Genomic DNA, 20049 nt, shown 5'->3' on the forward strand with positions numbered 1-20049 from the left:
TGACGACGGTACCTCCCCCCTCCCCGACCCCCCAGCCTCGGTGATGACGGTACCTCCCCCGACCCCCCAGCCTCGGTGACGACGGTATCTCCCCCCTCCCCGACCCCCCAGCCTCGGTGACGACGGTATCTCCCCCCTCCCCCTCCCCCCCAGCCTCGGTGACGACGGTATCTCCCCCCTCCCCTCCCCCCCCAGCCTCGGTGACGACGGTATCTCCCCCTCCCCCCCCAGCCTCGGTGACGACGGTACCTCCCCCCTCCCCGACCCCCCAGCCTCGGTGACGACGGTATCTCCCCCCTCCCCGACCCCCCAGCCTCGGTGACGACGGTACCTCCCCCCTCCCCGACCCCCCAGCCTCGGTGATCACTGATAGAATGACACAACAAATTGTAACAAGAATTATACAAGGGGTTACAGTTTTAATTCAGGCTGTTGTGAAACTGCTGCTGGTCAGTGTGTCGATTCAGACTGTTGTCAGATACAGCACTAACCCAGCAGCTCCTGCAGCCTCCTGGGTTTCACGTTGACTCCAAGCTGGGAACATATTCAAGTGAAACCCTTTCCTCTCCACGATGCTGCCGGATTGGCCTAGAATTGGAGCGGATTTTGTCGCTACACTTGGGTACAGCTTCCCCAGTCATCGGCTTTTAATTACAGAGAGGTGGGGCTCCAGGGAATGGGATCCAGGAGGATGGCAGACCCTGAGGGATAGAGTGTGAGAGCAGGGCCAACATGTGCCTTACATTGCGCAGAGTACTGTGGTCTGTCACTGAAGAGGAGATGGCCTGAGAGTTGGTTGCTGCAAAATCACTCCCAATCAGCTGCTTTTCTGCCGTATTTATTCATCGGTGTATATTGGGGTGTAACAGCACCTCCACTGGGAATAGATCGGTCTTCAGCCGGAGACCACGGGAGTGGCTTACTCATCGTTCAAGAGGCACAGGGTGACTCCACTCTCGCCTGACAGACCAAATGCTGGAAATGTGAAGTGCAGGTGGACAGAAACTGAGCCAACGTTTCAGGCTGATACTGCAGTGTTTTACCTCACCGAGGGACACCTGGTTCACCGTGAAATAACATTCCCCTCAGCCAGGAGGATGGCAGCAGCGAGAACGTCAGGCAGTTGACTGAAACGTCTGATGAACCCCCAGGAAACGGAGCACTCCCTGCCCCACACACGCACACACACGCGCACGCACACACGCGCGTACACACACACACACACCCCCCTTGGGTTTGAACGTTTTGGCCACAGGATGGTGTCACCAACAAAGCAAAGCAGCACTCCCTCGTCACTGCCTCACAGTGTCAGCCAGTCTGGGTGAGTAACACCGCGACCCAGGGGAGAAACATGCACCACGCCCGTAACACTGTGAGCAAACGCCAAACCCTTCCCAATGCACTTTGTAAACTGACACACCCCAAAGTCCGGTCTTAGAGGTTCATGTAAGTTCTCAGATCTTTCTCCCAGGTTTTCTCCCTAGCCAGTCGCCTGCGTTCCTCTCTCCTGCTGACCGTAGCAGCCCTTTGGACTCGCCTGCTCGGGGTCTTCGCTCGCTTCACTGCGTCACAATCGTTGGCGGCAAAGTGGGTGACTTTCGGTTTCAAATCGCTCTGGAACCCGAGACCTCTCTGATCTCGCTTCAGCACGGTCTTTACCGGAAACTTCTGTCCCTTTCCAGCAGGCCCCAGTCCGGTCTCCCTATCCCAACCTTCCTTCAGCATCAGTTTGAAGCCGACGTTGGTTTCTGGGATGAAGTAGTGAGTTGTCACTGGCCTACCTTTCTTGTTGAACAAGTGTAATGTTGACCTCTCGTGCTGTTCAACGCTGTCCTCCTCGTACTGCACATCACAAATCTGGCAGAATTTCTTTTGCTGCGGCTTCTCCCTGGGAGGGTAAGGACAGTGCGTTATCATTTTTAAAACTCAGTACATTTTAAAACTCACCACCTTTTTGATTGTAAGTGCGTTCACGTATTGCTGCATTGATGAAGTCTCACCCTCCCTGGTGGTTCTAAGTTCCCAAGCACGGGATCGTCCTGGCAATAATATGGAGGACTTGTGCTCCAGAACGTGCCAGGCCCCTGGCCAAGTTATAACACCGACAATGTGGGGAATTGCCCGAGTGTGTCTGGTACACAAAAGGCAGGGCAAATCCAAACTACAAACAAAATCAGAAACCGCTGGAAAAACTCTGGAGGTCAGGCAGGGTCACTGCACCTGAAACATTAGCTCTGCTTTCTCTCTCCACAGATGCTGCCAGACCTGCTGAGTATTTCCAGCATCCACAGCTCTTTCTTTTGTTCTGAGAATTCCCAAGGTTCACGATCCTCATAAGGAGTGAAGGAATTTCCCATCTCGGTCCTGAAAGATTTGCCTCTGATCCTGAAGACATGTCCCCCCCTTCAAGCTCTCAGCTTCCACCCTCTCAGATCCCCGTGCTAAGGAGTGAGATCACTTGGGAATCTTTCAAGTCCCAGAGAACACTGAGCCAGTTAACGTGTTGTTGCTGTTCACACCGACTGGCTGTTGCCACCCCCTGGCTTGCTGGAGGGTACGCACAGAGAAGGTGAGGAACCCATTGGGGATGTTACACACGAGTGGCAACGTCAGGAGCTGAACTAGGACGGGAGGCAGGAGGTGATAGGGAAAGGGAAAAGGAATACGTCACATCCACATTGTGGGATACCACAGACACTGGCACTGACCCAACCCGACCTAACCCTTTCGGCAGCATGCTGGACTGGAACACAAGGCACTTACAGGGTCACAGAACTGTTACAGTGCACCAGGAGGCCATTCGACCCATCAAACCTGTGCTGGTTCTATTCCCCAATGCTAATCCCTCTCATTTTCAATGCCCCAATCGAACCTGCACCACCCCCACCCCCACATTCCCAGGCAGTGTATCCCACACCCTCACTACGCGCTGTGGGATAAAGCCTTTCCTCACCTTGGCTCTTGCCACTCTTCCCGGTGAGTATGAAATTCTTCAAGCGTTGTGATGATCTCTGCGTGGCCAGCCTGCCTGGCCAGATCCAACGCATCTTGGCCTGTGGAATCGCAGACTCCGATCCACGCTGCGCCACGGTTCAGTAAGTACTTCACCACCTCAGCCTGCCCACTGTACGCTGCACACATGGTGGCAGTCCAGTAGTAACTGTCCCGGAAGTTGATATCGCACACTGCCGTCTCCAGCAGCCTGCGAAGGGTTTTCAGGTCCCCGTCCTGAGCACACTTTAAGAGGAGGTGCCCGTTCCTCTCTGACACGGCAGGCTGGCTCCTTCCACCACTCTGCCCATCGGCCCTTTCTGGCCGTGACTTCGGCCGAATAACTCGACGCTTCCGACCGGAACTTGGACCTGCCTCACCATCCGCCGCAATCAGGCTCTCATAGAAAGTTTTCACCTCATCTCCGGTCAAAGCTTCAACCCCGGGGCCGACCGGTGGAGATTCCCGACGTTCCCCGTTTTCCCAGGTATCGGTTTTCTCTTTGGCTCGGGTAAAAGTGATGAGGTTGATGTGCTCCATGACAGAGAATGTTGTCGGTTTGTAGGTCTGTGTTTGAAACCTCACTTTCTTGCTGGAGACAGACACTGCATAGCCCAGAGACCTTGCTGGGCAAGAGGAAAACAGACACAGCAATTACTGACAGTTTGTGAAAGTTACACCCAAACAAACACAAAACCCAATTCGACAGGCAATACTTACAGGCATCAGAGTAATAATAAATTGAGAATAAGATGAAAGAGGACGATTATGACATGAGCAAAGATTGGTACAAAACCGATTCCTGACAAAGGGCTCATGCCCGAAACGTCGATTCTCCTGCTCCTTGGATGTTGCCTGACCTGCTGTACTTTTCCAGCAACACATTTTCAGACAAAATCCTAATACTAGCAGGTTAACAGTGTCAGAGAGTCACACAGTATGGACCAACCATAGCCTCAAACCAAACTAGGCCCACCTGCCTATTCCTGGCCCTTATCCCTCCAAACATTTCACACAAATGTGCTTACTCACGTGTTGTTTAAATGCTGAAATTGTACCCACATCCACCGCTCTGTCAGCAAGCTCATTCCACACACGACCCACTGGCTGGGTAAAACAGGTACCCCTCATGTCCTCTTTAACTCATTCCCCTCTCACCTTAAATATGTGCCCCGCTTACCTTGAAATTCCCTATCCGAGGGAAAGGACAGCTGTTCCTAACAGCATCTACACCCCTCATGATTTTATCAACCGCTATAACAACCTCATCCCTCAATCTCCTCCGCTCCAGGGGAAAGGTCCCACCAACCCAGTGCCTCCTTATAACTTCGACCCTCCATCCCAGGTAACACCCTGCTGAAACTTTTCTGAATCCTCTCCAGCTTAGTAATCTCCCTCTGAAACAGGGCCAGCAGGACTGGACACAGTACTCCAGAAGACGCCTCACGGATATTCTGTACAACCTCATCGGGACGTCCCAAATCCTAAACGCAAAGGCCTGATCAATAAAGGCCACGGCACTAAAACGCTTTCTGAACCACCGGCCGACATGTGATGCTAACTGCCCGAACCTCAGGGTCTCTCTGTTCTTACCAAAGGCCTTATATTTACACAGGAACATCACAACTCGGAGCAGGAGTAGGCCATCCGGCACTTGGAGCCAGGCCCACCATTCAAAACATCAGGGCTGATCTTTTCCTGGCCTCAGCTCCACGTACCCAGCCTCTCAGCCTAACCCTTAATTCCATCATGGTTCAAACAGATAGCTATGGTGGCTTTAAAAACATTCACTGAAGGAGCGGTAGCCATTTCACTGGACAGGGAACTCCACAGATTCACAACCCTCTGGGTGAAGAGGTTCCTTCCCAGATCAGTATAAAAGTAGAAGTCCTGCCCCATGTGCATGAACAAAATGCATTCCCTGGCATTTCTCCAAACCAAATTCCATTGGCCACTCCTCAGCCCAGGAACCCAATTGATCAAGATCTCTTTGTAACCTGAGATAAGCTTCTTCGTTGCCCACCAGACCACTAATCCTAGAGATATTCAGATATTTATCACACAGACGCTGGGATATCGGGATAATGTCCCGACGTCACTACACTGACAGGGATATTTATATATATTTATCACACCGACAGTGGGATATCACCCCAACATCACTACACTGACAGGGATATTTATATACATTTATCACACCGACAGCGGGATAACGTCCCGACATCACTACACTGACAGGGATAGTTATTAAAGTGATATTATCACATCAATTGAGGTTTATTACAATGGTGTCAGTACATTAGATGATATTTACAATATTTAGACAGTTATTAAAGTGATATTATCACATTGAGGTTTATTAGTGATGTTTGTACATTCAGTGATATTTACAATATTTAGACAGTTATTAAAGTGATGTGATCACATTAATTGTGAGTTATTACAGCAGTGTCAGTACATTCAGTGATATTTACAATATTTAGACAGTTATTAAAGTGATATGATCACATTAATTGAGGGTTATTACAGTGGTGTTTCTACATTGTGATATTTATAATATTTAGACAGTTATTAAAGTGATATTATCACATTAATTGAGGGTTATTACACTGGTGCGTGTACATTCAGTGATGTTTACAATATTTAGACAGTTATTAAAGTGATATTATCACATTAATTGAGGTTTATTAGTGGTGTTTGTACATTGTGATACTTACAATATTTAGACAGTTATTAAAGTGATATGATCACATTAATTGAGGTTTATTACAGTGGGGTCAGTACATTTAGTGATGTTTACAATATTTAGATAGTTATTAAAGTGATATTATCACATTAATCGAGGGATATTACAGTGGTGTTTGTACATTCAGTGATGTTTACAATATTTAGACAGTTATTAAAGTGATATTATCACATTAATTGAGGTTTATTACAGTGGTGTTTGTACATTCAGTGATGTTTACAATATTTAGACAGTTATTAAAGTGATATTATCACATTAATTGAGGTTTATTACAGTGGTGTCAGTACATTCAGTGATATTTACAATATTTAGACAGTTATTAAAGTGATATTACCACATTAATTGAGGTTTATTGGTGGTGTTTGTACATTCAGTGATATTTACAATATTTAGACAGTTATTAAATTGATACGATCACATTAATTGAGGGTTATTACAGTGGTGCTTGTACATTGTGATATTTACAATATTTAGACAGTTATTAAAGTGATATTATCACATTAATTGAGGTTTATTACAGTGGTGTGTGTACATTGTGATATTTACAATATTTAGACAGTTATTAAAGTGATATTATCACATTAATTGAGGTTTATTGGTGGTGTTTGTACATTCAGTGATATTTACAATATTTAGACAGTTATTAAAGTGATATTACCACATTAATTGAGGTTTATTACAGTGGTGTCAGTACATTCAGTGATATTTACAATATTTAGACAGTTATTAAAGTGATATTACCACATTAATTGAGGGTTATTACAGTGGTGTTTGTACATTCAGTGATATTTACAATATTTAGACAGTTATTAAAGTGATATTATCACATTAATTGAGGTTTATTACAGTGGTGTGTGTACATTCAGTGATATTTACAATATTTAGACAGTTATTAAAGTGATATTACCACATTAATTGAGGTTTATTACAGTGGTGTCAGTACATTCTGTGATGTTTACAATATTTAGACAGTTATTAAAGTCATATTATCACATTAATTGAGGTTTATTAGTGGTGTTTGTACATTCAGTGATATTTACAATATTTAGACAGTTATTAAAGTGATATTATCACATTAATTGAGGTTTATTACAGTGGTGTGTGTACATTCAGTCATATTTACAATATTTAGACAGTTATTAAAGTGATATTACCACATTAATTGAGGGTTATTACAGTGGTGTTTGTACATTGTGATGTTTACAATATTTAGACAGTTATTAAAGTCATATTATCACATTAATTGAGGTTTATTACAGTGGTGTTTGTACATTCAGTGATGTTTACAATATTTAGACAGTTATTAAAGTGATATTATCACATTAATTGAGGGTTATTACAGTGGTGTTTGTACATTCAATGATATTTACAATATTTAGACAGTTATTAAAGTGATATTATCACATTAATTGAGGTTTATTACACTGGTGTGTGTACATTCAGTGATATTTACAATATTTAGACAGTTATTAAAGTGATATTACCACATTAATTGGGGTTTATTACAGTGGTGTGTGTACATTCAGTGATATTTACAATATTTAGACAGTTATTAAAGTGATATTACCACATTAATTGAGGTTTATTACACTGGTGTGTGTACATTCAGTGATATTTACAATATTTAGACAGTTATTAAAGTGATATTATCACATTAATTGAGGTTTATTACAGTGGTGTGTGTACATTCAGTGATATTTACAATATTTAGACAGTTATTAAAGTGATATTACCACATTAATTGAGGTTTATTACACTGGTGCTTGTACATTCAGTGATATTTACAATATTCAGACAGTTATTAAAGTGATATTATCACATTAATTGAGGTTTATTACAGTGGTGTTTGTACATTCAGTGATATTTACAGTATTTAGACAGTTATTAAAGTGATATTACCACATTAATTGAGGTTTATTAGTGGTGTGTGTACATTCAGTGATATTTACAATATTTAGACAGTTATTAAAGTGATATTATCACATTAATTGAGGTTTATTAGTGGTGTGTGTACATTCAGTGATATTTACAATATTTAGACAGTTATTAAAGTGATATTACCACATTAATTGAGGGTTGTTACAGTGGTGTTTGTACATTCAGTGATATTTACAATATTTAGACAGTTATTAAAGTAATATTACCACATTAATTGAGGTTTATTAGTGGTGTGTGTACATTCAGTGATATTTACAATATTTAGACAGTTATTAAAGTGATATTACCACATTAATTGAGGATTATTACAGCGGTGTTTGTACATTCAGTGATATTTACAATATTTAGACAGTTATTAAAGTGATATTATCACATTAATTGAGGTTTATTACAGTGGTGTGTGTACATTCAGTGATATTTACAATATTTAGACAGTTATTAAAGTGATATTACCACAATAATTGAGGGTTATTACAGTGGTGTTTGTACATTCAATGATATTTACAATATTTAGACAGTTATTAAAGTGATATTACCACATTAATTGAGGTTTATTACACTGGTGTGTGTACATTCAGTGATATTTACAATATTTAGACAGTTATTAAAGTGATATTATCACATTAATTGAGGTTTATTACAGTGGTGTGTGTACATTCAGTGATATTTACAATATTTAGACAGTTATTAAAGTGATATTACCACATTAATTGAGGGTTATTACAGTGGTGTTTGTACATTCAGTGATATTTACAATATTTAGACAGTTATTAAAGTGATATTACCACATTAATTGAGGTGTATTACAGTGGTGTGTGTACATTCAGTGATATTTACAATATTTAGACAGTTATTAAAGTGATATTACCACACTAATTGAGGTTTATAACAGTGGTGTGTGTACATTCAGTGATATTTACAATATTTAGACAGTTATTAAAGTGATATTACCACATTAATTGAGGTTTATTACAGTGGTGTGTGTACATTCAGTGATATTTACAATATTTAGACAGTTATTCAAGTGATATTACCACATTAATTGGGTTTATTACAGTGGTGTGTGTACATGCAGTGATATTTCCAATATTTAGACAGTTATTAAAGTGATATTACCACATTAATTGAGGTTTATTACAGTGGTGTGTGTACATTCAGTGATATTTACAATATTTAGACAGTTATTAAAGTGATATTACCACATTAATTGGGGTTTATTACAGTGGCGTGTGTACATTCAGTGATATTTACAATATTTAGACAGTTATTAAAGTGATATTACCACATTAATTGGGGTTTATTACAGTGGTGTGTGCACATTCAGTGATATTTACAATATTTAGACAGTTATCAAAGTGATATTACCACATTAATTGGGTTTATTACAGTGGTGTGTGTACATTCAGTGATATTTACAATATTTAGACAGTTATTAAAGTGATATGACCACATTAATTGGGTTTATTACAGTGGTGTGTGTACATTCAGTGATATTTACAATATTTAGACAGTTATTAAAGTGATATTACCACATTAATTGGGGTTTATTACAGTGGTGTGTGTACATTCAGTGATATTTACAATATTTAGACAGTTATTAAAGTGATATTACCACATTAATTGAGGTTTATAACAGTGGTGTGTGTACATTCAGTGATATTTACAATATTTAGACAGTTATTAAAGTGATATTACCACATTAATTGAGGTTTATTACAGTGGTGTGTGTACATTCAGTGATATTTACAATATTTAGACAGTTATTCAAGTGATATTACCACATTAATTGGGTTTATTACAGTGGTGTGTGTACATGCAGTGATATTTCCAATATTTAGACAGTTATTAAAGTGATATTACCACATTAATTGAGGTTTATTACACTGGTGTGTGTACATTCAGTGATATTTACAATATTTAGACAGTTATTAAAGTGATATTACCACATTAATTGAGGGTTATTACAGTGGTGTGTGTACATTCAGTGATATTTACAATATTTAGACAGTTATTAAAGTGATATTACCACATTAATTGGGGTTTATTACAGTGGTGTGTGTACATTGTGATATTTACAATATTTAGACAGTTATTAAAGTGATATTACCACATTAATTGAGGTTTATTACAGTGGTGTTTGTACATTCAGTGATATTTACAATATTTAGACAGTTATTAAAGTGATATTACCACATTAATTGGGGTTTATTACACTGGTGTGTGTACATTAAGTGATATTTCCAATATTTAGACAGTTATTAAAGTGATATTACCACATTAATTGAGGTTTATTACAGTGGTGTGTGTACATTCAGTGATATTTACAATATTTAGACAGTTATTAAAGTGATATTACCACATTAATTGAGGTTTATTACAGTGGTGTTTGTACATTCAATGATATTTACAATATTTAGACAGTTATTAAAGTGATATTACCACATTAATTGAGGTTTATTACAGTGGTGTGTGTACATTCAGTGATATTTACAATATTTAGACAGTTATTAAAGTGATATTACCACATTAATTGGGGTTTATTACAGTGGTGTTTGTACATTCAGTGATATTTACAATATTTAGACTGTTATTAAAGTGATATTATCACATTAATTGGGGTTTATTACAGTGGTGTGTGTACATTCAGTGATATTTACAATATTTAGACAGTTATTAAAGTGATATTACCACATTAATTGGGGTTTATTACACTGGTGTTTGTACATTCAGTGATATTTACAATATTTAGACAGTTATTAAAGTGATATTACCACATTAATTGTGGTTTATTGGTGGTGTTTGTACATTCAGTGATATTTACAATATTTAGACAGTTATTAAAGTGATATTACCACATTAATTGGGGTTTATAACAGTGGTGTGTGTACATTCAGTGATATTTACAATATTTAGACAGTTATTAAAGTGATATTACCACATTAATTGAGGTTTATTACAGTGGTGTGTGTACATTCAGTGATATTTACAATATTTAGACAGTTATTAAAGTGATATTACCACATTAATTGGGGTTTATTACAGTGGTGTGTGTACATTCAGTGATATTTACAATATTTAGACAGTTATTAAAGTGATATTACCACATTAATTGAGGTTTATTACAGTGGTGTGTGTACATTCAGTGATATTTACAATATTTAGACAGTTATTAAAGTGATATTACCACACTAATTGAGGTTTATTAGCGGTGTTTGTACATTCAGTGATATTTACAATATTTAGACAGTTATTAAAGTGATATTACCACATTAATTGGGGGTTATTACAGTGGTGTGTGTACATTCAGTGATATTTACAATATTTAGACAGTTATTAAAGTGATATTACCACATTAATTGAGGTTTATTACAGTGGTGTGTGTACATTCAGTGATATTTACAATATTTAGACAGTTATTAAAGTGATATTACCACATTAATTGAGGTTTATTACACACCAGTGTAATAAACCTCAATTAATGTGGTAATATCACTTTAATAACTGTCTAAATATTGTAAATATCATTGAATGTACAAACACCACTGTCTGAATATTGTAAATATCACTGAATGTACAAACACCAGTGTAATAAACCTCAATTAATGTGGTAATATCACTTTAATAACTGTCTAAATATTGTAAATATCACTGAATGTACACACACCACTGTAATAAACCTCAATTAATGTGGTAATATCACTTTAATAACTGTCTAAATATTGTAAATATCACTGAATGTACACACACCACTGTAATAAACCCAATTAATGTGGTAATATCACTTTAATAACTGTCTAAATATTGTAAATATCACTGAATGTACAAACACCACTGTAATAAACCCAATTAATGTGGTAATATCACTTTAATAACTGTCTAAATATTGTAAATATCACTGAATGTACAAACACCACTGTAATAAACCCCAATTAATGTGGTAATATCACTTTAATAACTGTCTAAATATTGTAAATATCACTGAATGTACCCACACCACTGTAATAAACCTCAATTAATGTGGTAATATCACTTTAATAACTGTCTAAATATTGTAAATATCACTGAATGTACACACACCACTGTAATAAACCCCAATTAATGTGGTAATATCACTTTAATAACTGTCTAAATATTGTAAATATCACTGAATGTACAAACACCGCTAATAAACCTCAATTAGTGTGGTAATATCACTTTAATAACTGTCTAAATATTGTAAATATCACTGAATGTACACACACCACTGTAATAAACCTCAATTAATGTGGTAATATCGCTTTAATAACTGTCTAAATATTGTAAATATCACTGAATGTACACACACCACTGTATTAACCCTCAATTAATGTGGTAATATCACTTTAATAACTGTCTAAATATTGTAAATATCACTGAATGTACACACACCACTGTAATAAACCCCAATTAATGTGATAATATCACTTTAATAACTGTCTAAATACTGTAAATATCACAATGTACACACACCACTGTAATAAACCCCAATTAATGTGGTAATATCACTTTAATAACTGTCTAAATATTGTAAATATCACTGAATGTACACACACCACTGTAATAACCCCCAATTAATGTGGTAATATCACTTTAATAACTGTCTAAATATTGTAAATATCACTGAATGTACACACACCACTGTAATAACCCCCAATTAATGTGGTAATATCGCTTTAATAACTGTCTAAATATTGTAAATATCACTGAATGTACACACACCACTGTAATAAACCCCAATTAATGTGGTAATATCACTTTAATAACTGTCTAAATATTGTAAATATCACTGAATGTACACACACCAGTGTAATAAACCCCAATTAATGTGGTAATATCACTTTAATAACTGTCTAAATATTGTAAATATCACTGAATGTACACACACCAGTGTAATAAACACCAATTAATGTGGTAATATCACTTTAATAACTGTCTAAATATTGTAAATATCACTGAATGTACACACACCACTGTAATAACCCTCAATTAATGTGGTAATATCACTTTAATAACTGTCTAAATATTGTAAATATCACTGAATGTACACACACCAGTGTAATAAACCTCAATTAATGTGGTAATATCGCTTTAATAACTGTCTAAATATTGTAAATATCACTGAATGTACACACACCAGTGTAATAAACCTCAATTAATGTGGTAATATCACTTTAATAACTGTCTAAATATTACCACATTAATTGAGGGTTATTACAGTGGTGTGTGTACATTCAGTGATATTTACAATATTTAGACAGTTATTAAAGTGATATTATCACATTAATTGAGGTTTATTAGTGGTGTGTGTACATTCAGTGATATTTACAATATTTAGACAGTTATTAAAGTGATATTACCACATTAATTGGGGTTTATTACAGTGGTGTGTGTACATTGTGATATTTACAGTATTTAGACAGTTATTAAAGTGATATTATCACATTAATTGAGGGTTATTACAGTGGTGTGTGTACATTCAGTGATATTTACAATATTTAGACAGTTATTAAAGTGATATTACTACATTAATTGGGGTTTATTACAGTGGTGTGTGTACATTCAGTGATATTTACAATATTTAGACAGTTATTAAAGTGATATTACCACATTAATTGAGGGTTAATACAGTGGTGTGTGTACATTCAGTGATATTTACAATATTTAGACAGTTATTAAAGCGATATTACCACATTAATTGAGGTTTATTACAGTGGTGTGTGTACATTCAGTGATATTTACAATATTTAGACAGTTATTAAAGCGATATTACCACATTAATTGAGGTTTATTACAGTGGTGTGTGTACATTCAGTGATATTTACAATATTTAGACAGTTATTAAAGTGATATTACCACACTAATTGAGGTTTATTAGCGGTGTTTGTACATTCAGTGATATTTACAATATTTAGACAGTTATTAAAGTGATATTACTACATTAATTGGGGTTTATTACAGTGGTGTGTGTACATTCAGTGATATTTACAATATTTAGACAGTTATTAAAGCGATATTACCACATTAATTGAGGTTTATTACAGTGGTGTGTGTACATTCAGTGATATTTACAATATTTAGACAGTTATTAAAGTGATATTACCACATTAATTGAGGGTTATTACAGTGGTGTGTGTACATTCAGTGATATTTACAATATTTAGACAGTTATTAAAGTGATATTACTACATTAATTGGGGTTTATTACAGTGGTGTTTGTACATTCAGTGATATTTACAATATTTAGACAGTTATTAAAGTGATATTACCACATTAATTGGGGTTTATTACAGTGGTGTGTGTACATTCAGTGATATTTACAATATTTAGACAGTTATTAAAGTGATATTACCACATTAATTGGGGTTTATTACACTGGTGTGTGTACATTCAGTGATATTTACAATATTTAGACAGTTATTAAAGTGATATTACCACATTAATTGGGGTTTATTACACTGGTGTGTGTACATTGTGATATTTACAGTATTTAGACAGTTATTAAAGTGATATTATCACATTAATTGAGGGTTATTACAGTGGTGTGTGTACATTCAGTGATATTTACAATATTTAGACAGTTATTAAAGTGATATTACCACATTAATTGGGGTTTATTACACTGGTGTTTGTACATTCAGTGATATTTACAATATTTAGACAGTTATTAAAGTGATATTACTACATTAATTGGGGTTTATTACAGTGGTGTGTGTACATTCAGTGATATTTACAATATTTAGACAGTTATTAAAGTGATATTACCACATTAATTGGGGTTTATTACAGTGGTGTGTGTACATTCAGTGATATTTACAATATTTAGACAGTTATTAAAGTGATATTACCACATTAATTGGGGTTTATTACAGTGGTGTTTGTACATGCAGTGATATTTACAATATTTAGACAGTTATTACAGTGATATTACCACATTAATTGGGGTTTATTACAGTGGTGTTTGTACATTCAGTGATATTTACAATATTTAGACAGTTATTAAAGTGATATTACCACATTAATTGAGGTTTATTACAGTGGTGTGTGTACATTCAGTGATATTTACAATATTTAGACAGTTATTAAAGTGATATTACCACATTAATTGGGGTTTATTACACTGGTGTGTGTACATTCAGTGATATTTACAATATTTAGACAGTTATTAAAGTGATATTACCACATTAATTGGGGTTTATTACACTGGTGTGTGTACATTGTGATATTTACAGTATTTAGACAGTTATTAAAGTGATATTATCACATTAATTGAGGGTTATTACAGTGGTGTGTGTACATTCAGTGATATTTACAATATTTAGACAGTTATTAAAGTGATATTACCACATTAATTGGGGTTTATTACACTGGTGTTTGTACATTCAGTGATATTTACAATATTTAGACAGTTATTAAAGTGATATTACTACATTAATTGGGGTTTATTACAGTGGTGTGTGTACATTCAGTGATATTTACAATATTTAGACAGTTATTAAAGTGATATTACCACATTAATTGGGGTTTATTACAGTGGTGTTTGTACATGCAGTGATATTTACAATATTTAGACAGTTATTACAGTGATATTACCACATTAATTGGGGTTTATTACAGTGGTGTTTGTACATTCAGTGATATTTACAATATTTAGACAGTTATTAAAGTGATATTACCACATTAATTGGGGTTTATTACAGTGGTGTGTGTACATTCAGTGATATTTACAATATTTAGACAGTTATTCAAGTGATATTACCACATTAATTGGGTTTATTACAGTGGTGTGTGTACATGCAGTGATATTTCCAATATTTAGACAGTTATTAAAGTGATATTACCACATTAATTGAGGTTTATTACAGTGGTGTGTGTACATTCAGTGATATTTACAATATTTAGACAGTTATTAAAGTGATATTACCACATTAATTGGGGTTTATTACAGTGGTGTGTGTACATTCAGTGATATTTACAATATTTAGACAGTTATTAAAGTGATATTACCACATTAATTGGGGTTTATTACAGTGGTGTGTGCACATTCAGTGATATTTACAATATTTAGACAGTTATCAAAGTGATATTACCACATTAATTGGGTTTATTACAGTGGTGTGTGTACATTCAGTGATATTTACAATATTTAGACAGTTATTAAAGTGATATGACCACATTAATTGGGTTTATTACAGTGGTGTGTGTACATTCAGTGATATTTACAATATTTAGACAGTTATTAAAGTGATATTACCACATTAATTGAGGGTTATTACAGTGGTGTTTGTACATTCAATGATATTTACAATATTTAGACAGTTATTTAAGTGATATTACCACATTAATTGGGGTTTATTACACTGGTGTGTGTACATTCAGTGATATTTACAATATTTAGACAGTTATTAAAGTGATATTACCACATTAATTGGGGTTTATTACAGTGGTGTTTGTACATTCAGTGATATTTACAATATTTAGACAGTTATTAAAGTGATATTACCACATTAATTGGGGTTTATTACAGTGGTGTGTGTACATTCAGTGATATTTACAATATTTAGACAGTTATTAAAGTGATATTATCACATTAATTGAGGGTTATTACAGTGGTGTTTGTACATTCAATGATATTTACAATATTTAGACAGTTATTAAAGTGATATTACCACATTAATTGGGGTTTATTACAGTGGTGTGTGTACATTCAGTGATATTTACAATATTTAGACAGTTATTAAAGTGATATTACCACATTAATTGAGGGTTATTACAGTGGTGTGTGTACATTCAGTGATATTTACAATATTTAGACAGTTATTAAAGTGATATTACCACATTAATTGGGGTTTATTACAGTGGTGTGTGTACATTCAGTGATATTTACAATATTTAGACAGTTATTAAAGTGATATTACCACATTAATTGAGGTTTATTACAGTGGTGTGTGTACATTCAGTGATATTTACAATATTTAGACAGTTATTAAAGTGATATTACCACACTAATTGAGGTTTATTAGCGGTGTTTGTACATTCAGTGATATTTACAATATTTAGACAGTTATTAAAGTGATATTATCACATTAATTGGGGTTTATTACAGTGGTGTGTGTACATTCAGTGATATTTACAATATTTAGACAGTTATTAAAGTGATATTACCACATTAATTGGGGTTTATTACAGTGGTGTTTGTACATTCAGTGATGTTTACAATATTTAGACAGTTATTAAAGTGATATTACCACATTAATTGTGGTTTATTGGTGGTGTTTGTACATTCAGTGATATTTACAATATTTAGACAGTTATTAAAGTGATATTACCACATTAATTGGGGTTTATTACACTGGTGTTTGTACATTCAGTGATATTTACAATATTTAGACAGTTATTAAAGTGATATTACCACATTAATTGAGGGTTGTTACAGTGGTGTTTGTACATTCAGTGATATTTACAGTATTTAGACAGTTATTAAAGTGATATTACCACATTAATTGAGGGTTATTACAGTGGTGTGTGTACATTCAGTGATATTTACAATATTTAGACAGTTATTAAAGTGATATTACCACATTAATTGAGGTTTATTACAGTGGTGTGTGTACATTCAGTGATATTTACAGTATTTAGACAGTTATTAAAGTGATATTACCACATTAATTGAGGGTTATTACAGTGGTGTGTGTACATTCAGTGATATTTACAATATTTAGACAGTTATTAAAGTGATATTACCACATTAATTGGGGTTTATTACACTGGTGTTTGTACATTCAGTGATATTTACAATATTTAGACAGTTATTAAAGTGATATTACCACATTAATTGGGGTTTATTACACTGGTGTTTGTACATTCAGTGATATTTACAATATTTAGACAGTTATTAAAGTGATATTACCACATTAATTGAGGGTTGTTACAGTGGTGTTTGTACATTCAGTGATATTTACAGTATTTAGACAGTTATTAAAGTGATATTACCACATTAATTGAGGGTTATTACAGTGGTGTGTGTACATTCAGTGATATTTACAGTATTTAGACAGTTATTAAAGTGATATTACCACATTAATTGGGGTTTATTACAGTGGTGTGTGTACATTCAGTGATATTCCGACATTAAATGATGTTTTTTAGTAATTACCTTTTCCACCAGAAGCAGCTGCTGACCCTCTCCCGCCGCCATCTTGGATGGACATGCCGCGGTGCACGCCGGGAGGGGATGGGATAGGCGCGGTGCACGCCGGGAGGGGATGGGTGTCCGCGGTGCACGCCGGGAGTTGTAGTTCTCCCCCCCCCGGGCCCTCCAGTTAGTGTTTTCAAACCGGTCAAGGATCCCCAAAGGATCCAGGGGCTGACTATTTTAAAGGGTCGGGAGGCGGGGGGGGCCTACCTGCCGTGAATGTGCCCCCCGTTTAGCAGTCGGTGTTCGGTGTTTCCTGTTCCGGGGTGAAAGGTGACCGTGTGGGCGGTGGAGGTCCCGGATGTTGTTGCCATGGCGGCGGTGGAGAGAGGCTCCGAGGTTGGTGCAGGCCCTTTCGGTTAATGTCTTTATTTTACTTTGTTTCACTTGTTTCACCTTTCAGTTAGGTTTGTTTCACTGTTTTGTTGTTTAAACTTTGTTTCCTCACAGACTCACAGAGAGGGACAGCAGGGAATCAGGCCCTTCGGCCCAACCTGTCCATACTAGCCCAGATATCCTGCATTAATCTAGTCCCCACCTGCCCCCTATCCCTCCAAACCCTCCCTCTCCATAAACCCAGCCAAATGTTGTCATTGTACCAGCCCCCACCACATCCTCTGGCAGCTCATTCCATCCACACACCACCCCCTGGGGGAAACAGTTGCCCCTGAGGTCTCTTTCCCCTCTCACCCTTAACCTATGACCCTCTGGACTCCCCCCTCCCCCACCACCCCCACCCCCAGGAAGGATTGGGCAAAAAAAACCCCCAAAGGCGTCCCACACTCATGTGCGGAATAAGAGAGCGATCAGAGACACAGAGAGAGAGAGACACAGAGAGGGGGGGTGGGGGTGGGGCCGATCAGAGACAGAGACAGAGACAGAGAGAGAGACACAGAGAGAGAGGGGGGTGGGGCCGGTCGGGGATAGTGGAGGGAGCCTGTGCCTGGTGTCCGAGCGGGTCGGCCGGAACCCCCCCGAATGTTTCAGTGACCGCCTTGTGGACGGCGAGAACGCCAGGTCAGTCGCCCTGAGCAGATCGCTATTGAGGAAGCGGCCGTGCTGGAACTCCTGGGAAGCATCAAGGTCGATCAGTCCCGGGGTCCGGGCCAGATCCTAGCCCGCTGGACAACCCTTTCCTCACTCCTGATGAAGGGCTCTGGCCCGAAACGTCGAGTTTCCTGTTCCCTGGATGCCGCCTGACCTGCCAGCACTGCTGCCTCACAGCGCCAGGGACCTGGGTTCAATTCCCGACTCAGGCGACTGACTGTGTGGAGTTTGCACGTTCTCCCCGTGTCTGCGTGGGTTTCCTCCGGGTGCTCCGGTTTCCTCCCACAGTCACAAAGATGTGCGGGTCAGGTGAATTGGCCATGCTAAATTGCCCGTAGTGTTAGGTAAGGGGTAAATGTAGGGGTATGGGTGGGTTGCGCTTCGGCGGGTCGGTGTGGACTTGTTGGGCCGAAGGGCCTATTTCCACACTGTAAGTCTAATCTAACCAGCAACACATTTTCAGCCCGGACCAGATCTATCCAAAGTTACTACGGGAAACGAGGAGTGAGGTTGCTGTGCCTCTGGTGATAATCTTTGCATCCTCACTCTCCCCCCGGAGTAAGTACAGGCTGATTGGAGGGAGGCGAATGTTGTTCCTCTGTTCAAGAAAGGGAATTGGGAAATCTCTGGGAATTACAGGCCAGCCAGTCTTACGTCTGTGGTAAACAAGATACGGGAAGGGATTCTGAAGGATAGGATTTATGACTATTTGGAAAAACATAGTTTGATTAAAGTCAGTCAGCATGGCTTTGTAAGTGGCAGATCTTATGCCTGGAGCTTATGTCTTTTGCCTAACTCGCAAGCCTTATTGAGTTCTTTGAGGATGTGACAAGACAAATTGATGAACCTTGAGCTGTGGATGTGGTGCATATAGACTTCAGCAAGGCATTTGCTGAAGATCCCAACAGTAGCCTCATTCAGAAAGTGAGGAGGTATGGGATACAGGGAAACGTGGCTGTCTGGATGCAGGATTGGCTGGCCGAAAGAAGACAGCGAGTGGGAGTGGATGGAAAATATTCTGCCTGGAAGTCGGTGACCAGTGGTGTTCCGCAGGGATCTGTTGTTGGCCCTCTGGTCTTTGTAATCTTTATCAATGACCTGGATGAAGATGTAGAAG

The 20049-nt window shown here is 37.4% G+C and overlaps 2 protein-coding genes across 5 annotated transcripts in view; one reads left to right on the top strand and one right to left on the bottom strand.

The window, feature by feature from the left end:
• Window positions 1–399: 399 nt before the first annotated feature.
• Window positions 400–17894, bottom strand: gpank1 (G patch domain and ankyrin repeats 1). 2 transcript variants are annotated; one of them, XM_060850551.1, is made up of 3 exons: window positions 17847–17894; window positions 2954–3613; window positions 400–1888 (listed from the first exon to the last, which is right to left on the bottom strand). In XM_060850551.1, exons 2-3 carry the CDS (start codon window positions 3529–3531, stop codon window positions 1435–1437), a joined length of 1032 nt encoding a protein of 343 aa, XP_060706534.1. In that variant the 5' UTR covers window positions 3532–3613; window positions 17847–17894; the 3' UTR covers window positions 400–1434. The 2 variants fall into 2 exon arrangements, with proteins under 2 accessions (XP_060706534.1, XP_060706533.1); XM_060850550.1 differs by having other exon boundaries at window positions 2954–3617.
• A 255-nt stretch (window positions 17895–18149) lies between these two features.
• Window positions 18150–20049, top strand: part of vps52 (VPS52 subunit of GARP complex) — a 40064-nt gene continuing 38164 nt past the window's right edge. The window contains exon 1 of one of the 3 annotated variants that reach the window (XM_060850529.1): window positions 18150–18224. Coding sequence is in view for 1 of the 3 variants with exons in the window: in XM_060850528.1 (XP_060706511.1) it covers window positions 18198–18224 (27 nt within the window). In the remaining 2 variants the exon portion in view is untranslated. The remainder of the gene's footprint in view (window positions 18225–20049) is intronic. The other 2 variants (XM_060850528.1, XM_060850530.1) reach the window with 2 other exon arrangements.

The sequence above is a fragment of the Hemiscyllium ocellatum genome, chromosome 35, assembly GCF_020745735.1.
Source record: "Hemiscyllium ocellatum isolate sHemOce1 chromosome 35, sHemOce1.pat.X.cur, whole genome shotgun sequence".
NCBI classification, from domain to species: domain Eukaryota; kingdom Metazoa; phylum Chordata; class Chondrichthyes; order Orectolobiformes; family Hemiscylliidae; genus Hemiscyllium; species Hemiscyllium ocellatum.